Source organism: Salvelinus alpinus, chromosome 20, assembly GCF_045679555.1.
Source record: "Salvelinus alpinus chromosome 20, SLU_Salpinus.1, whole genome shotgun sequence".
NCBI lineage: Eukaryota > Metazoa > Chordata > Actinopteri > Salmoniformes > Salmonidae > Salvelinus > Salvelinus alpinus.
In genome coordinates, this window is record NC_092105.1 from 15424227 (window position 1) to 15445641 (window position 21415).

Sequence of the window (21415 nt, forward strand, 5' to 3'; positions counted from 1 at the left end):
GGGAAAGAGAGAAAAAGAGACAGAGAAAGAAGGAGCGAATAAGAGGCAGAGGGAACTTTTGGAACTGTAATGTTTACTGTAAATGTTTTATTGTTAACTTTCACTTTTGTTTATCTATTTCACTTGTTTTGGCAATGTAAACATATGTTTCCCATGCCAATAAAGGCCTTAAATTGAAATTGAATTTGAGAGGGAGAAAAAAAGGGAGATCGTGACAGACAGACTGACGATGGAGGGATGGAGAGTGTGACCGAGGGAGGGAGAGGGGGGGGAAGGGAGACAGTGAGACAGAAAATACAAGAAGCTAAAGGGAGGGGGGGAGAGAGAGAGACTTCTTATGCCATCACTCAACCCCTTCATTCCCCATCCCCCTCAGAAGAGAACCCTGATTATCACATCCATCTGTGCCTCTGACAGACAAGTGAATAGTGATCTGACGTCCGCACAGAGACAGAATGGACCAACTGACCTGTGTGTGTGTGCGTGCGTGCATGTGTATAGAAAGGCCTAGTAGAGATAGAGAAGAGTATTGTGTGTGAGTTTAGATCCTAAGACTCTCAGACATCAGATTCAGTACCAGTAGTGCTGAATGGACCTGAAGGCTATCAGCTCCCCCTTGCTATCTGCTAGCTAGGCTAGTGCATGACACTCAAATATAAGGCTACATGGCAATCCCATCCGTTTATACCAGGGGTTTTCAACCAGTCCTTGCCCAGGGAGCCCCTCCCAGGCAAACCGGCAACCCAAGGACCCCCATCATACATCATGTCTTGTCATCAGGTGAATGATAATGGCAAGAAGAAGTAATCAACATTTCAAAACACATTTTTGTAAAGAGCAGCTGTTTAGCTGGTTAAACAAAAGTTAGCCATGTGTTGGCAAAAATGTATGTCCAAGTCACAAAAAAGCTTTCCAGCGGCATTGCCTCGCTGGTAGCCTATTCGCAGGTGCTTTTCAAAGTCTATGGGGCATTTCCATGATAATGGAATAACGCTAAGACTCAGATCTTTTATTTAAACAAATGTATTCCAAACAAAAAACATTGATTTCAAACCATAGAACTCTATGCACAAGGACTGCTTTTAAAGGTCCAACGCAGTCATTTTAATCTCAACATCAAATCATTTCTGGGGAACAATTAAGTAACTTAACGTAATTGTTTACAATTAAAATGGTCAAAAAGAAACAAAAATAGCTTTTTAGCAAAGAGTAATTTCTAAAGCAAGAATTTAGATAAAACTGTCTGGGAGAGGGGAAAACTGAAAACTAGCAGTTATTGGCAGAGCGGTTTGGAAGTCTTTCTTACTGGTCTATTAACTTCTTATGGCTGCAGGGGCAGTATTGAGTAGCTTGGATGAAAGGTGCACAGAGGTGCCCAGAGTAAATGGCCTGCTCCTCAGTCATAGTTGCTAGTAATTACACTTCCGGGTTGGAGCGAGTGGTCGCATTTCGCACTTCGCTCCGCAGGTAGTATTACTTTTCATTACATTTCATTATAGTACAACGGTTTGATTTGTCTGATCTTAGCAATTTCTTCTTAGCTAGCTACATAGCCGTCTTTGTATCAAAGAGAATTGTGTAGTTTAGCGTAATTATCGTAATTCGTCGTCCTAACGTAGTCAACACTGCTATCTGGCCAGCAGCTAGCCAGCTAGCCAACGTCCACCGAATAGCAGCACTGTAGAAACTATTACATTCAACGGAACGACTTGATTAGTGTAGTGTTAGCTAGCTACATAGTTGTCCTTGCTGTCTTCGTATTCGTATCCAAGATAATTGTGTAGTTTAGATTGTCGAGGTTACCTAGCCAGTTACCGAGGCTACCTAGCCAGCTACACTTTCAAACTAAGTCAACAACGCAGCCACTGCTAGCTAGCCTACTTCAGCAGCACTGTATCATTTTAGTCAATAAGATTTCTTGCAACGTAAGTTTAACTTTCTGAACATTCGAGACGTGTAGTCCACTTGTCATTCCAATCTCCTTTGCATTAGCGTAGCCTCTTCTGTAGCCTGTCAACTATGTGTCTGTCTATCCCTCTTCTCTCCTCTCTGCACAGACCATACAAACGCTTCACACCGCGTGGCCGCTGCCTGGTGGTCCCAGCGCGCACGACCCACGTGGAGTTCCAGGTCTCCGGCAGCCTCTGCAACTGCCGATCTGCGGCCAACAAGGCAGAGTTCATCTCAGCCTATGCTTCCCTCCAGTCCCTCGACTTCTTGGCACTGACGGAAACATGGATTACCACAGATAACACTGCTACTCCTACTGCTCTCTCCTCGTCTGCCCACGTGTTCTCGCACACCCCGAGAGCTTCTGGTCAGCGGGGTGGTGGCACTGGGATCCTCATCTCTCCCAAGTGGACATTCTCTCTTTCTCCCCTGACCCATCTGTCTATCGCCTCCTTTGAATTCCATGCTGTCACAGTTACCAGCCCTTTCAAGCTTAACATCCTTATCATTTATCGCCCCCCAGGTTCCCTTGGAGAGTTCATCAATGAGCTTGACGCCTTGATAAGCTCCTTTCCTGAGGATGGCTCACCTCTCACAGTTCTGGGTGACTTTAACCTCCCCACGTCTACCTTTGACTCATTCCTCTCTGCCTCCTTCTTTCCACTCCTCTCCTCTTTTGACCTCACCCTCTCACCTTCCCCCCCTACTCACAAGGCAGGCAATACGCTTGACCTCATCTTTACTAGATGCTGTTCTTCCACTAATCTAATTGCAACTCCCCTCCAAGTCTCCGACCACTACCTTGTATCCTTTTCCCTCTCGCTCTCATCCAACACTTCCCACACTGCCCCTACTCGGATGGTATCGCGCCGTCCCAACCTTCGCTCTCTCTCCCCCGCTACTCTCTCCTCTTCCATCCTATCATCTCTTCCCTCTGCTCAAACCTTCTCCAACCTATCTCCTGATTCTGCCTCCTCAACCCTCCTCTCCTCCCTTTCTGCATCCTTTGACTCTCTATGTCCCCTATCCTCCAGGCCGGCTCGGTCCTCCCCTCCTGCTCCGTGGCTCGACGACTCATTGCGAGCTCACAGAACAGGGCTCCGGGCAGCCGAGCGGAAATGGAGGAAAACTCGCCTCCCTGCGGACCTGGCATCCTTTCACTCCCTCCTCTCTACATTCTCCTCTTCTGTCTCTGCTGCTAAAGCCACTTTCTACCACTCTAAATTCCAAGCATCTGCCTCTAACCCTAGGAAGCTCTTTGCCACCTTCTCCTCCCTCCTGAATCCTCCTCCTCCTCCCCCCTCCTCCCTCTCTGCGGATGACTTCGTCAACCATTTTGAAAAGAAGGTCGACGACATCCGATCCTCGTTTGCTAAGTCAAACGACACCGCTGGTTCTGCTCACACTGCCCTACCCTGTGCTTTGACCTCTTTCTCCTCTTTCTCCCCTCTCTCTCCAGATGAAATCTCGCGTCTTGTGACGGCCGGCCGCCCAACAACCTGCCCGCTTGACCCTATCCCCTCCTCTCTCCTCCAGACCATTTCCGGAGACCTTCTCCCTTACCTCACCTCGCTCATCAACTCATCCTTGACCGCTGGCTACGTCCCTTCCGCCTTCAAGAGAGCGAGAGTTGCACCCCTTCTGAAAAAACCTACACTCGATCCCTCTGATGTCAACAACTACAGACCAGTATCCCTTCTTTCTTTTCTCTCAAACTCTTGAACGTGCCGTCCTTGGCCAGCTCTCCTGCTATCTCTCTCAGAATGACCTTCTTGATCCAAATCAGTCAGGTTTCAAGACTAGTCATTCAACTGAGACTGCTCTTCTCTGTGTCACGGAGGCGCTCCGCACTGCTAAAGCTAACTCTCTCTCCTCTGCTCTCATCCTTCTAGACCTATTGGCTGCCTTTGATACTGTGAACCATCAGATCCTTTTCTCCACCCTCTCCGAGTTGGGCATCTCCGGCGCGGCCCACGCTTGGATTGCGTCCTACCTGACAGGTCGCTCCTACCAGGTGGCGTGGCGAGAATCTGTCTCCGCACCACGTGCTCTCACCACTGGTGTCCCCCAGGGCTCTGTTCTAGGCCCTCTCCTATTCTCGCTATACACCAAGTCACTTGGCTCTGTCATATCCTCACATGGTCTCTCCTATCATTGCTATGCAGACGACACACAATTAATCTTCTCCTTTCCCCCTTCTGATAACCAGGTGGCGAATCGCATCTCTGCATGTCTGGCAGACATATCAGTGTGGATGACGGATCACCACCTCAAGCTGAACCTTGGCAAGACGGAGCTGCTCTTCCTCCCGGGGAAGGACTGCCCGTTCCATGATCTCGCCATCACGGTTGACAACTCCATTGTGTCCTCCTCCCAGAGCGCTAAGAACCTTGGCGTGATCCTGGACAACACCCTGTCGTTCTCAACCAACATCAAGGCGGTGACCCGTTCCTGTAGGTTCATGCTCTACAACATTCGCAGAGTACGACCCTGCCTCACACAGGAAGCGGCGCAGGTCCTAATCCAGGCACTTGTCATCTCCCGTCTGGATTACTGCAACTCGCTGTTGGCTGGGCTCCCTGCCTGTGCGATTAAACCCCTACAACTCATCCAGAATGCCGCAGCCCGTCTGGTGTTCAACCTTCCCAAGTTCTCTCACGTCACCCCGCTCCTCCGCTCTCTCCACTGGCTTCCAGTTGAAGCTCGCATCCGCTACAAGACCATGGTGCTTGCCTACGGAGCTGTGAGGGGAACGGCACCTCCGTACCTTCAGGCTCTGATCAGGCCCTACACCCAAACAAGGGCACTGCGTTCATCCACCTCTGGCCTGCTCGCCTCCCTACCTCTGAGGAAGTACAGCTCCCGCTCAGCCCAGTCAAAACTGTTCGCTGCTCTGGCACCCCAATGGTGGAACAAACTCCCCCACGACGCCAGGTCAGCGGAATCAATCACCACCTTCCGGAGACACCTGAAACCCCACCTCTTTAAGGAATACCTAGGATAGGATAAAGTAATCCTTCTAACCCCCCCCCCTAGAGTTAGATGCACTATTGTAAAGTGGTTGTTCCACTGGACATCATAAGGTGAATGCACCAACTTGTAAGTCGCTCTGGATAAGAGCGTCTGCTAAATGACTTAAATGTAAATGTTAAATGTAATATATGCATATTATTAGTAGATTTGGATAGAACACTCTGAAGTTTCTAAAACTGTTTGAATGTATTTCAGAACTCATATGGCAGAACTCATGTATAACAGAACTCATATGGCAGGCAAAAACCTGAGAAAAAATCCAACCAGGAAGTGGGAAATCTGAGGTTGGTCGATTTTCAACTCAGCTCCTATTGAAGATACAGTGGGATATTGGTAATGTTGCACTTCCTAAGGCTTCCACTAGATGTCAACAGTCGTTATTACCTTGTCTGATGCTTCTACTGTGAAGTGGGGCCGAAGGAGAGAGGAATGAGTCAGGTCTATCATGACCTGAACATGCACTGACCATGCGCGTTCACGTGAGAGCGAGCTCTGTTCCATCGCACTTCTGAAGACAATGGAATACTCCGGTTGGAAGATAATTGAAGAATTATGTTAAAAACCATCCTAAAGATTGATTCAATACTTTGTTTGTCATGTTTTTAACGGACTGTAATATAACTTTATCTTTTCGTCCGTACTTTCCGCTGGCTCTCTGCAAAATCAAAGGATGTTTTGGAACTTCTGAACGTAAGGCGCCAATGTAAACTCAGATTTTTGGATATAAATATGAACTTTACCGAATAAAACATACATGTATTGTGTAACATGAAGTCCTATGAGTGTCATCTGATGAAGATCAAAGGTTAGTGATTCATTGTATCTATATTTCTGCTTTTTGTGAATCTTCTCTTTGGCTGGAAAAATGGCTGTGTTATTCTGTGAATAGGCACTCACCTAACATAATCGTTTGGTTTGCTTTCGTCGTAAAGCCTTTTTGAAATCGGACACTGTGGCTGGATTTACAACAAGTGTATCTTTAAAATGGTGTAAAATACATGTATGTTTGAGGAATTTTAATTATGGGATTTCTGTTGTTTTGAATTTGGCGCCCTGCAGTTTCACTGGCTGTTGACGAGGTGGGACGCTACCATCACACGTACCAAAGAGAGGTTAAGGAGAAGTATATCTTTAAATCTGTGAATAACACTTGTATCTTTTATTAATGTTTATTATGAGTATTTCTGTGATTTGATGTGGCTCTGTGCAAATTCACGGGATGTTTTGGAGGCAAAGCCAAATGTAAACTGAGGTTTTTGGATATAAATATGAACTTGATCGAACAAAACATACATGTATTGTGTAACATGTTGTCCCGGGAGTGTCATCTGATGAAGAATAAAGGTTAGTGATTCATTTTATCTCTATTTCTGATTTTTGTGACTCCTCTCTTTGGTTGGAAAATCACTGTATGCTTTCTGTGACTAGTTGATGACCAAACATAATGATATGTTCTGCTTTCGCCGAAAAACCTTTTTGAAATCGGACACTGTGGTTGGATTAACGAGAAGTTTATCTTTAAAATGGTGTCTAATACTTGTATGTTTGAGAAATTTGAATTATGAGATTTCTGTTGATTGAATTTGGCGCCCTGCAATTTCATTGGCCGTTGGCGAGGAACCCCGTTCCCAGATAGGTTAAGTGGGGGAGTATCATAGATTTTAAGTATAGTTTTGTTACCTCTGTAGTCAAAACAATTTCATATGTTTTGGAAATTAGCTAGGTTGAATTTGGTTATTTGAGTTACCTTTTTTATTTGCTTTTTAAAAGAGAGGTTGGAATCAAGTATGATGCCGTGGTACTTAAAATCAGATACATAGACATCTGTCTCAGGGCATCAGATACCACCTGGAGCTTTTCCCCTGATACATAGACATCTGTTTCAGGGGCATCAGATACCACCTGGAGCTCTTCCCCTGATACATAGACCTCTGTCTCAGGGCATCAGATACCACCTGGAGCTTTTCCCCTGATACATAGACATCTGTCTCAGTAGCATCAGATACCACCTGGAGCTTTTCCCCTGATACATAGACATCTGTCTCAGTAGCATCAGATACCACCTGGAGCTTTTCCCCTGATACATAGACATCTGTCTCAGGTGCATCAGATACCACCTGGAGCTTTTCCCCTGATACATAGACATCTGTCTCAGGGCATCAGATACCACCTGGAGCTTTTCCCCTGATACATAGACATCTGTCTCAGTAGCATCAGATACCACCTGGAGCTTTTCCCCTGATACATAGACATCTGTCTCAGTAGCATCAGATACCACCTGGAGCTTTTCCCCTGATACATAGACATCTGTCTCAGGGCATCAGATACATAGACATCTGTCTCAGGGCATCAGATACATAGACATCTGTCTCAGGGCATCAGACACCACCTGGAGCTTTTCCCCTGATACATAGACATCTGTCTCAGGGCATCAGATACCACCTGGAGCTTTTCCCCTGATACATAGACCTCTGTCTCAGGGCATCAGACACCACCTGGAGCTTTTCCCCTGATACATAGACATCTGTCTCAGGGCATCAGATACCACCTGGAGCTTTTCCCCTGATACATAGACCTCTGTCTCAGGGCATCAGATACCACCTGGAGCTCTTCCCCTGATACATAGACATCTGTCTCAGGTGCATCAGATACCACCTGGAGCTTTTCCCCTGATACATAGACCTCTGTCTCAGGGCATCAGATACCACCTGGAGATTTTCCCCTGATACATAGACATCTGTCTCAGTAGCATCAGATACCACCTGGAGCTTTTCCCCTGATACATAGACATCTGTCTCAGTAGCATCAGATACCACCTGGAGCTTTTCCCCTGATACATAGACATCTGTCTCAGGTGCATCAGATACCACCTGGAGCTTTTCCCCTGATACATAGACATCTGTCTCAGGGCATCAGATACATAGACATCTGTCTCAGGGCATCAGATACATAGACATCTGTCTCAGGGCATCAGATACATAGACATCTGTCTCAGGGCATCAGACACCACCTGGAGCTTTTCCCCTGATACATAGACATCTGTCTCAGGGCATCAGATACCACCTGGAGCTTTTCCCCTGATACATAGACCTCTGTCTCAGGGCATCAGACACCACCTGGAGCTTTTCCCCTGATACATAGACATCTGTCTCAGGGCATCAGATACCACCTGGAGCTTTTCCCCTGATACATAGACCTCTGTCTCAGGGCATCAGATACCACCTGGAGCTCTTCCCCTGATACATAGACATCTGTCTCAGGTGCATCAGATACCACCTGGAGCTTTTCCCCTGATACATAGACATCTGTCTCAGGGCATCAGATACCACCTGGAGCTTTTCCCCTGATACATAGACATCTGTCTCAGGGCATCAGATACCACCTGGAGCTTTTCCCCTGATACATAGACATCTGTCTCAGTAGCATCAGATACCACCTGGAGCTTTTCCCCTGATACATAGACATCTGTCTCAGGGGCATCAGATACCACCTGGAGCTTTTCCTCTGATACATAGACATCTGTCTCAGGGGCATCAGATACCACCTGGAGCTTTTCCCCTGATACATAGACATCTGTCTCAGGGCATCAGATACCACCTGGAGCTTTTCCCCTGATACATAGACATCTGTCTCAGGGGCATCAGTTGTTTTCTTTGTGCGGAACATGCAGCCTGTTTTTTAGTTGTTTTTTTTGATTCAAACATGAGTCTCTGAGCAACTTTGTCATCTGAACCATTACAGTAGTGAGTTCTTGTGTAGCTTGTTTGTTATTTGCATGCATTTATCACTGTATCATCTGCATACATTGTAACTTCAGACCCTGTACAGACAGAAGGAAGATCATTAATGTACGAGCTGAACAGTATTGACCTTTGGGGAATGCAAACATTGTAGATATGAGTGGGAAAAAGTTAGTTTTGATTTTTACGCTGAGACAGCGCCAACTTTTGAAAGATTTTAGATTTGTTAAAAATCAGGATAGTTTTTACTAAATTTATGCAACAAGTTGAAATGATTAGATTGGTGGAAAGGGGTTATGGGTTTGTTTACTGTTTATTGTTGATTTTAGGTGTTGGTTTTACTTAATTAAACATTGTATTATGTGTTTGAGTAGGATTCTTTCTTCCGGGACAGATGGAAGTTACCTAAAGTATGTATGTTAAAGGAGCCATGGGAGAAGACGTCTCAAACAACATTTTATTAAATGCCTGGGATTAAATATCACTGATTCCTTACACTGAGAAATGTACTACATTTGCGACAGAGGAAAAAATTATTACATTTAGATAGTAATGATACCAGGATAATTGTATCTAAGGGTAGCGTATGTTCCATTGAGCATACATATACATTGATGTAGATTAAAATGTATGATTAATGATTTGAGATACAGTGGAATTATCATTATTTATTAGGTTTTGTCTATAGTTAACTTTTGGGTTTCTGAATCGGTGTAGTATAATGAATGCTAACGAAGTGTTTTGTGTTTTTTCTGGGAAAATGGGGGTGTCATTGTCTCTCTTTGAAATGTTTCCTGGGACTATAATCTTGGGGAGAGTGAGTGAGATTGAGGCCGTAAACTACCAAATTGAAAAGGGCCTGGACGTTTTTGTGTGTTTTTACCTTAAGGTTTGCAAATACACACACAACACATTTGTTATGACTATTTGTTGCTGTTTTTAACTTCTCTAGGGTAGGGGGCAGCATTTTCACGTTTGGATGAAAAGCATACCCAAATCCAACTGCCAGTTACTCATCCCCAGGAGATAATATATGCATATTATTAGTAGATTTGGATAGAAAACACTCTGAAGTTTCTAAAACGGTTTGAATCATGTCTGTGAGTATAACAGAACCTATTTAGCAGGCGAAACCCCGAGGACAAACCATTCAGATTCTTTTTTTTTTTGAGGTTACTGTCTTTTCAATGAGTTTTCATTGGGAAACCAGATTTCTAAGCGAATTGCTTGCAGTTCCTACGGCTTCCACTAGATGTCAACAGTCATGAGAAATAGGTTGAGGTTATTCCTTTGTGTAATGAAGAAATACGGCCATCTTGAAGTCGAGGCACTCCAGGTGTCCTGGACATGCGCTTCAATCAAACAGAAGGCATGCAACATTTCGTTTTAATCCTGTATTGAACACATATCATCCTGTCTTCAATTTTATCGATTATTAACGTTAAGAAGTACCTAAAGTTGTATTACAAAAGTAGTTTGACATTTTTTGGCAAAGTTTACAGGTAACCTTTGAGATATTTTGTCGTCATGTTTGAGCAAGTTGGAACCAGTGTTTTTCTGGATCAAACGCGCCAAATAAATGGACATTTTGGATATATATCGACGGAATTAATCGAACAAAAGGACCATTTGTGATGTTTATGGGACATATTGGAGTGCCAACAACAGAAGCTCGTCAAAGGTAAGGCATGAATTATATTTTTATTTCTGCGTTTTGTGTCGTGCCTGCAGGGTTGAAATGTTTTCTCTCTTTTGTTTACTATGGTGCTTGCTCAGATAATAGCATCGTATGCTTTCGCTGAAAAGCCTATTTGAATTCTGACAAGTTGGCTGGATTCACAACCAGTGTAGCTTTAATTTGGTATCTTTCATGTGTGATTTAATGAAAGTTTGATTTTATAGTAATTTTCATAGTAAATAATTTTAATTTGGCGCTCTGCATTTTCTCTGGCTTTTTGCCAAGTGATACAGTAGCGTCTTGCCTAAACTCAGATTTTTGGATATAAATATGAACTATACCGAACAAAAAATACATGTATTGTGTAACATGAAGTCCTATGAGTGTCATCTGATGAAGATTATCAAAGGTTAGTGATTAATTATCAAAGGTTAGATTATCAAAGGTGATTTGATAGTGATTAATGTTAATGCTCTCTTTAGATGGAAAAATGGCTGTCTTTTTCTGTGACTTGGCTCATATCTAACATAATCATTTGGTGTGCTTTCGTAGTAAAACCTTTTTGAAATCGGACACTTTGGCTGGATTTACAACAAGTGTAGCTTTAAAATGGTGTAAAATACTTGTATGTTTGAGGAATTTAAATGATGGGATTTCTGTTGTTTTGAATTTGGCGCCCTGCAGTTTCACTGGCTGTTGACGAGGTGGGACGCTACCGTCCCACATACCCTAGAGAGGTTAAAATACTGTTTGATTTGTTTTTGTTTTTATTTCCTTTGGGTTTGGTGAGTTTTCCATTTGTTTTAGTGCCAAGGTATCTTAAAGGGGCACACGGAATGGAATGGAATTTTTATCCGTTTTTATTATGTGAAGTTTTAATTAAACACGTGAATTATTTTGATAAAGGAATGTTCTAGGAACCTGGGATACAACAGGTAGGAAATGTTTGACTCTTTTTTATTTGTCTAATATAGTAAGAAACTCTTCTTTGAAGGGTTTGTATGACCTATAATTATTTTCCGTTGTGGCTTGATCACCCTCATTGGAAAGCCATTTGGATAATGAATTTAAGGTAATTTGTAATACTGATTTCAAGGTAATTTGTGTAATTGATAAATATGATGGAGTTTATAGTTCTTAGCCATATTTGTAATTTGGACCAATGTGAAGAAGGAGAGGGCATTGCCTTTGACTAAGGGTAGGCTGCTTTAAGTCTATTTTCTTATGACCATATGGGTAAAATCATTTTTCTTTGTGGAGTTTTTCAGAGTAGAGATTTTAATTTGATTAGGTTATTTGAAATGTTGTTTTTATCTTTTGACCAGTAGTAGTGTTGTTTTATACATTACTCTCATGAAGAGTTATGTGTTAAAAATGGGGGAGGATTCAGTTCTTTGAGGTTTTGGATTGAAGTTTACACACCTTGAGTGATATGTGAAGAAGTGTATTGTTGTGTTGTTTGTTCTGTTCTATTCCCGATGGGTTATAGGTCTAACTTCCTGATCCTTTGGCTCTACGATGGAGTTGACAGTGTGATGGGGAGTGTAAGCCAATTTGAAAGAATATTTTCAATAGAATGTGTTGTTATTCTCTTTGAAATATGTTTAGACATTTGTATTAAGAATAATTTGTAAAAGTAATAATTTATCATGTAGTTAATGAATTGAACTAAACTGTTGTTCTGATCTGTTCTTTCAAGGTTATCATGAAAAGTGACATCAGACGGTATCCTAATGCATGGAAGAGATAATTGGACCGAACAGTGTGTGTATCTCAAAACCCCCTCTAACTGGCTGAAGAAGAGTGACAAAGGCGTTGAATAAGGCCCTGTCCGAACCACTTCTACCGAGAGAAAGGAGCCGAGACAGAAATCGGTGTACAGTATCCGATCTAAGCTATCAACTGCTTTTCTTTCATGTTTCTCTCAGGAGTGTGAGAGGAGTCCACGTGGAGAGAGATCTGTTCTAAACTTCTCTTATGTTGCTGGTATACTGGTTGACGAATGGACAAGACATAATGGGTGGTAAAGGTGAGACATTGAAAGTGGGACATTATCATGGGCCATCCACTTTGAACTGTAAAGTTATCTGAAGAAGAACAAAAAGGACGCCAGAAGAATCAGTGCCTGAAGGAGGGGGTTGGGTCAACTGTGCCCCAAAAAAATATTTTGACTTTTGTGGTATCAGGTTGATTGTAGAGGTCTACACCATGTAAAATTATAGTAATTTAGATTAAGAAATGCATTGAGATACATATCAGTATTATAATCTTGATAAAAAAGTTAATAGTAGAATTATGGGATAATTATACTGGATGTTAATATAAATGTACATTCTGCCAATGTTGATGTGTGTTAAATAGAGTTTTTTTTACTTTGAGTGATAGGACCAATTTGAATCACTGAGCAATGGCATTCTAAATTTTGGTTGGATAATTAACTGGGTTCTAATTAGGATTTTATTTGGAAATGGAATGATTTTTAAAACTGAAGGATTGATTTGATTGTTGTCATGAACTAAAGATGTTGAAACTATTATAAGCATGCCAGGGTGAATGGAATAGGGTGAACTCTGACCTGGAGAGTGAAAATGATCCTAATCTATTTGATCTATAGGCATTGCCTTATAAATAGTGGAATCGTGATGCTTGTCTTGGGTCATGTTCATTAGGCACCAAGGGGATACATTTTATTTTAACTATGAGTCATTAACCTGGATTTGTACAACAGGATATGCTAATTTTAGTTTCTGGAATGGAAATAGTCATTTCCAACATACTATGCTGATCCATTGGCGTGTGATAGATAACTAAAGATTATTTTATTATTAAACATGTGCTTTTCACCGTCTATGGAAAATATAGCTTTGTATCTCATAAACTGTATGCAATTTTTTGTTTTTCTTCGTGGGTTTGTGCAGGTGACTGTGTATCATAACCTTCCCAGACAAATTGCTAGAGTGCTTAGAAAATGTGTTGGGGATTGAAATAAGAGACAGGGCTGAGTTTCTTGGAATGAAGCTGGTCATGTGCAGGAATCCCATGCAATGAGTTATTGTTTTGTGATTTTTGGTTTATGTAGAATATATGTATTTTCTATGTGAATGGATGTTCTCTTAAATCTTGTAATTTTCTTTTAAGTTGAGAATATTCTCAAAATGGGGGAGATGTCGTGGAAAATTGTAAGATTATGTTATAATGTTTGTATTACATTATAATAGTTGTTACATTCGACAGAATAGAGTATTGTGTGTGTGTTCCACTGAGGATGGGCCTCTATGAGATAGCACTGACAGAGGAGATTTACGATGTCTTTGGGTAATAAAGCCTAAAGAGCATTCCAGATAACATGAGCTAATGGTTCTGTTCTATGCCGTATCAGGGAGAGACGGTTCCAGTTTGGAGTAGAAGGGCCAGACACTGGTCTTTACAATGAGACCTGTTGACACAGCAGTAACTGTCGGCTATGTTTTATAGATATCTTTCATACAAATGTTAACCTTTGTGAACTGTTCCTAAGATCTGTGATTCGTCATGTAAGTTGAGAGGGGTGTATCTTGACTACAAAAGATCGTTGTACTTTTCTGTTGGTACTTTTCAATGGTTCATTAGAGATAGGGCATCATTGAAAGTCAAAAAGGCTATTGCAAAGCTCTTGTTAAAAAATATGTAGTTTAAGTATAACTCTGACTGGTGTGTGAAGTTTGTAACTCTCCTCATTTGGTAAAGCAGAAAAATGCCACTACACTTGAACTAGATCTAACATCTCTGGAGAGACCTGAAAATAGCTGTGCAGCAACGCTCAGCATCCAACTTGACAGAGCTTGAGAGGATCTGCAGAGAACAATGGGAGAAACTCCCCAAATACAAGAAGACTCAAGGCTGTAATCACTACCTAAGGTGCTTCAACAAAGTACTGTGTAAAGGATCTGAATACTTATGTAAATGTGAGTTCAGTTTTTATTTTTAACAAATTTGCAAAAAATTCTAAAAACCTGTTTTTGCTTTGTCATTATGGGGTATTGTATGTAGATTGACGAGGGGGGGAAACGAATTTTAGAAATTTTATAATATGGCTGTAAAGTAACAAAATGTGGAAGAAGTCAAGGGGTCTGAATACTTTCCAAATGCACTATATATATATTTTCGGCCCTGTGGAACCCTGGTTAAATACCCCTGGTTAAATACCCCTGGTTGAATACCCCTTGTGTAATGCCCCTGGTTGAATACCACTGGTTTACACCACTCATTCCCAAACTATTATATGAAAATAGAACATACAAAACGTAGACAAATTGACAACAAAAAAAACTGAATTAATATGAATAGATACAATAAGTCATTATGTTCCATATGAGTCATAAAAGACAGGCTGGGGAGAGAAATCCCTCCTACTCCATCTTTCTAATTTCATTTTTTTTTTTTTACTCTTCATCTCTCGCTCCACATTCGTTCAGTAACTCCCTGCTCAGTCTGAAGGTGGTGGGCAGGCAGAAGCATGCATGATGTCCCAATTTACACTGCTATAAATAAATAACCCTAACAGAGAGAGACAGATGAGACAGAGAGAGAGTGAGATGAGACAGAGAGAGAGTGAGATGAGACAGAGAGAGAGATGACAAAGAGAAAATGAGATGAGACAGAGACAGACAGAGAGAGAGAGATGAGACAGAGAGAGACAGAGAGAGAGATGAAACAGAGAGAGAGATGAGACAGATATAGTGAGATGAGACAGAGAGAGAGTGAGATGAGACAGAGAGAGAGATGACAAAGAGAAAATGAGATGAGACAGAGACAGACAGAGAGAGAGAGATGAGACAGAGAGAGAGATGAAACAGAGAGAGAGATGAGACAGATATAGTGAGATGAGACAGAGATAGAGTGAGATGAGACAGAGAGATGAGAGAGTGAGATGAGAGAGAGAGACAGAGAGATGAGACAGAGAGACAGAGAGATAGAGAGAGACAGACAGAGAGATGACAGAGAGAGAGAGAGACAGACAGAGAGAGAGAGATGAGACAGAGAGAGAGATGAAACAGAGAGAGAGATGAGACAGATATAGTGAGATGAGACAGAGAGAGAGTGAGATGAGACAGAGAGAGAGATGACAAAGAGAAAATGAGATGAGACAGAGACAGACAGAGAGAGAGAGATGAGACAGAGAGAGAGATGAAACAGAGAGAGAGATGAGACAGATATAGTGAGATGAGACAGAGATAGAGTGAGATGAGACAGAGAGATGAGAGAGTGAGATGAGAGAGAGAGACAGAGAGATGAGACAGAGAGACAGAGAGATAGAGAGAGACAGACAGAGAGATGACAGAGAGAGAGAGAGACAGACAGAGAGAGAGATGAGACAGACAGAGAGAGAGAGATGAGACAGAGAGAGAGATGAAACAGAGAGAGAGATGAGACAGATATAGTGAGATGAGACAGAGATAGAGTGAGATGAGACAGAGAGATGAGAGAGTGAGATGAGAGAGAGAGACAGAGAGATGAGACAGAGAGAGAGAGAGAGACAGAGAGATAGAGAGAGACAGACAGAGAGATGACAGAGAGAGAGAGAGACAGACAGAGAGAGATGAGACAGACAGAGAGAGAGAGATGAGACAGACAGAGAGAGAGAGATGAGACAGAGAGAGATAGAGAGCGAGATGAGTGAGAGGATAGAGACAAAAATACTTGAGGGGTGCTCTTGATCCTAAACCAAGTAATTATCACTAGTCTCATCTTAACCCAGAGGCTTGTTATCAGTCACTAGTCTCATCTTAACCCAGAGGCTTGTTATCAGTCACTAGTCTCATCTTAACCCAGAGGCTTGTTATCAGTCACTAGTCTCATCTTAACCCAGAGGCTTGTTATCAGTCACTAGTCTCATCTTAACCCAGAGGCTTGTTATCAGTCACTAGTCTCATCTTAACCCAGAGGCTTGTTATCAGTCACTAGTCTCATCTTAACCCAGAGGCTCGTCAGTAGAGCAGTACAACAACTTGTCCATGCAGTAAGACCACCCCTCTCTCTCCCTCACCACACCCAAACCCACAGACACAAAAACAACTCTGAGGCTAAACTAAATGAAGGGCAACAAAGGAGAAGGCATCACAATAGAGGAAGATTTCTACAGAAGCCTCAGAGAATCAGAGCCTCTACCTCCAAGACAAACCTGACATAGAGCCTTGAAAGACCACATCGACGGGTAACACACAGGTAATACACACGCACATACAGAAACAGGATAAATTGTTTTCTTCTGTCTTTGTCTCTGGGTCCATCTGGAAAAACCTTATACTGATGGGTCACTGGGCTTTGATGAGACAAGAGACAGAGGGGACAGAGTGTTGTGTGTTTGTTCCAAACTGCCAATCTGTGTTCACAACTCTTTATAATATGGTCTGTCCTCCCTAAAGCCTGTCTAGTCACTGGGAAGCCCCCAATTTTTAACACTCTCCTCACCTTACCTTACTTCCCAGTCCTTGACCCGGCTCATCCTCCTAAACCCTGTCTAACACACAAGCCACACACAAAAACACCCACCCCGCCCATAATCATCTTAAAGGGTAGTACGCATTGGTTTTTACTCACCAAAGTAACAACACAGTGTGGTCAAAGACTTAGTCACTTAGTTATAGGTAACCAGATCGTGACTACAACTACAAACATATTTATGTTTTAGCGTTTTTTTATTTATTTATTTTTACATATATTTATTAACTTATTTCAGGATATCTTCGGAACTACCCACAATGCACGATTTCTCAACGTCATATGGAGAGCCGGTGCTACCGAGCTAGTTCCAGCTGGCTAACGTCAGCTACTATCCATGCTAGCATGTAATTACATTCCAAACCAAGTGCTGGCGCTGGTGAGCTACTATGTACATCCACGAAGAAGAAACCATATAAATTCATGCGAAAAACTGCATTTCCTCTTTTCCTGTGTGTTTGGTAGTGGTAGTCGAGCGAGCGCTGTAGCAGTTTTCCGTTGTTCATCGTTAGTGCAGTAATACCCACATATTGCAGTAATACTCACAAGGACGGTGTTACGACTCATTTGTGGCCCAAAAACGAGAAGATAGCTTTGAAGTGGGACCGGTTTGTCCGGTTGAAGCGAGCGGATTGGAGTATTGGAACAGTACGCACGTCTACTGTATGTGGTGCTCATTTCACCCCAGAGGACTTCGATGGCTCAGTATGTATAACCAGTGGAAGGCAGATTCGGTATGCGACTGACTGAAACCAGGGGCTGGGCCGAGTGTGGATGTGAAGCCTGCATTTCCTACCGACCTACCGGTACATCGCGAATGTCAGCAGTGATGGCGATAAATCGGGTAAATTCAGTGTGGATTTACCTCACTATATCACTATTGGATTAGCTGACTCTCCCTCGGCTGGTGAAACGGCCTCTCCCTCTGAAGGCCTCTCCTTGGCTCTTCTGTGACTTTGGTAGTTAACTCAGCTGTCAATCGGTAATTCTCCGCTCTCTCTACTTTGTATCTGCTGGATTTTTGTTGTTGTTGTGTTCTGTTGGTTGGGGCCTGTGCTCCACTAGTTTCCTTGGCTCACTACTTAGCTATGTTGACCGTGGTGGTTGGCTAACTAGGCTAGTTAGCTGACTAGGCTAGCTAGTAGGTTAAAATGACGAACTTAAAGCCTCCGGAATGGCGCAGCAATGTCCGGGGTAGGGGAGGGTTTGGCCGGCCAGGACGTCCTTGTCTCATCATGCTCTAGCGACTCCTTGTGGCGGGCCATGCGCCTGCAAACTGACTTCGGTCATCAGTTGGAGGGTGTTTCCTCCGACACAATGGTGCGATTGACTTCCGGGTTAAGCCAGCAGTGTGTCAAGAAGCAGTGCGGCTTGGCATGGTTGTGTTTCGACATCCGCCTATCCCGAGTCCGTACGGGAGTTGCAGCGATGAGACAAGACTAACTACCAATTGGATACCATGAAATTGAGGAGAAAAAGGGGTAAAAGTAAAAACTACTTTAGCTGGCTGGCTAAGATAATTGCATATACTCGTAACATTATTTGATAACATTATGTATTTCCAAAACGTTGGTTTACTTTAATGTAGCTGTAAGCTAGGTGTTGATTGCAACTGGCTGACTAATGCAGTGCTAACGTAACATTAGCAGGCTGGTATGGCAAACGTTAGGCTAGTTGGCTAGCAACCTTGCAAGTGGATTTGTAACGGTTACGGTCGCCGGCCCTGGCTATCATCATTACGCACACCTGCTCCTCATCGTTACTCACACCTGGACCTCATCATCACCTTGATTACTCTTTATTTAGCCCTCTGTAGCCCAAGTCATCAGGCAGTATTGCTTTGTTTTCACGGTCAGTACGCTACTCCTGTTTTGTTCATCTGCCTCGTCTTAATATGAAACTATTTTTCTGCATCCGCTTCTTGACTCATTGCGTATACTTTACAGTAACAATACATTCTGCTTGTTAGTTGGCTGAAAATGTTATTGCAAACAATTTGGCTTAATTTTAAGTTCAAAATGTGAAGTTATTTCTGTTTGAGTTTACATTATAGGGAATTGGCTAGCTTGCAGGGTCCTCCTTATTACGTCACACCCGGCATTCTTTGGAATTCTGATCAGTTTTATGTTTAAAGTGAGGTGTAACTTTGTATTGGGAATTTTTATTCGTATTCTAATGCAAATCCATATGTTACATGTTATGTTTATGCTACCTAACCTTTAAAGAGAATGTGATATGGTGACTGGTGAGAATGGGGTCAAGCTGTGTGGGATAATAGGGGACTGAGTGAGATTGGAGCCTAGCTTGGCCTCCCAGCTACAATGGAGGGACTAATCGCTCATATCTATGCCTGAAGTAACACACACACACACACACGACTGTGCTGTGAGCTCAAAACGTCCTGATGGGAGACTGTGTAACACAACCTTACACGCTAGAGCAGAGAAAACACACTTGCCTAGACCAGGGCTGACAATACATGTATCAGCCAGGCCACGTAAGAACTGTTATGCCAAAAGAAGCATGAACTGGGAGGGCGGGAAACAGAGGCAGTGTGTGTGTGTGTGTGTGTGTGTGTGTGTGTGTGCTTGCCTGTATGCATGTGCTTGTTTCTCACCTCCGGTGCGGCCCAGGCCGACATGGACAGCGGGGTGCAGGCTGCCCTCATTTTTGAGCAGGTGAGGCAGGTGGTGGTAGATGTTTGGCACCTGGAGAGGCTTCCTACTGGCCAGCTCCTTCAGCAGCTTCTGGGTCTCATCTGATCGAGATACAGGAAGGAATCATAGAGTTACAACTGGTAGAATGGTTGAGAAAAGGGGACCATCGCGCTCTCCCAGAAGCTTGGCTGTTGTGTTAAACCCACGAATTCAGACAAATAAAAAGGGTAATGGGTCAGCACTCAAAAAGATGTCGCATAAAGCTTATTTCATTTTTAGAATGTTTTATTATTTTCACTGCATTGCGTACACAGACGTTACGGCTTTGCAGCCTTCAGTGTGTAGGTACAATTATCTTAATTCAAAACAGCATTTGCAAAGAACAACTGATGAGTAGCTGGTGCTTCAAAATCAGGGATGTGGCTTTTCTGGTCTACCTGTATACAAGTTAGTTACAAAGAAATTCATGAATTAATTGACATACAGTAACAGTCAAAAGTTTGGACACACCTACTCATTCAAGGGTTTTTCTTTATTTTTACTATTTTCTACATTGCAGAATAATAGTGAAGAAATCAAAACTATGAAATAACACATATGGAATTATGTAGTAACCCCCCCAAAAGTGTAAAACAAATTCTTCAAAGTAGCCACCCTTTGCCTTGACAGCTTTGCAGACTCTTGGAATTATCTCAACCAGCTTCAACTGGAATGCTTTTCCAACAGTCTTGAAGGAGTTCCCACATATGTTGAGCACTTGTTTGCTGCTTTTCTTTCACTCGGAGGTCCAACTCATCCAGGTCGGTTGATTGAAGGCCAGGTCATCTGATGCAGTACTCCATCACTCTCCTTCTTGGTCAAATAGCCCTTACACAGCCTGAAAGTGTGTTGGGTCATTGACCTGTTGAAAAACAACTGAAAGTCCCACTAAGCGCAAACCAGATGGGATGATGCATCTCTGCAGAATGCTGTGGTATCGATGACGGTTAAGTGTGCCTTGAATTCTAAATAAATCACTAAGTGTCACCAGCAAAGCTCCCCCACACCATCACACCTCCTCCTCCATTCTTCACGGTGGGAACCACACATGCGGAGATCATCCGTTCACCTACTCTGCGTCTCACAAAGACACTGCGGTTAGAACCAAAAATCTCAAATTTGCACTCATCAGACCAAAGGACAGATTTCCAACAGTCTAATGTCCATTGCTCGTGTTTCTTGGCCCAAGCAAGTCTCTTCTTCTTATTGGTGTCCTTTGGTAGTCATTTCTTTGCAGCAATTCGACAATGAAGGCCTGATTCACACAGTCTCCTCTGAACAGTTGATGTTGTGATGTGTCTGTTACTTGAACTCTGTGAAGCATTTATTTGGGCTGCAATTTCTGAGGCTGGTAACTCTAATGAACTTATCGTCTGCAGCAGAGGTAACTCTGTCCTCATGAGAGAAAGTTTCATCATAGCGCTTGATGGTTTTTGTGACTGCACTTGAAGAAACTTTCAAAGGTCTTGAAATGTTCAGGATTGACTGACTTTCATGTCTTAAAGTAATAATGGACTGTCATTTCTCTTTGCTTATTTGAGCTGTTCTTGCCATAATATGGACTTGGTAGTTTACCAAATAGGGCTATCTTCTGTATACCACCCTTACCTTGTCACAACACAACTGATTGGCTCAAACGCATTGAGGAAATAAATTCCACAAATTAACAAGGTATACCTGTTCATTGAAATTAATTCCAGGTGACTACCTCATGAGTAGGTGTGTCCAAACTTTTGACTGGTACTGTAGGTGTCTGCTCACTTGGATACATTATATAATTTCATGAGATAGCTTACCACCAAGGACATCAGCCTCAGTTGTTCATACCAATGTGGGAC

General features: G+C 42.7%; 1 protein-coding gene across 1 annotated transcript in view; it reads right to left on the reverse strand.

Moving 5' to 3' along the window:
- LOC139546352 (alpha-1,3-mannosyl-glycoprotein 4-beta-N-acetylglucosaminyltransferase A-like) overlaps positions 1 to 21415 on the reverse strand; it is an 82541-nt gene that overhangs the window by 28129 nt on the left and 32997 nt on the right. Inside the window, exon 4 of the mRNA XM_071354643.1 lies at positions 19499 to 19639. Coding sequence (XP_071210744.1) covers positions 19499 to 19639 — 141 coding nt within the window. The remainder of the gene's footprint in view (positions 1 to 19498; positions 19640 to 21415) is intronic.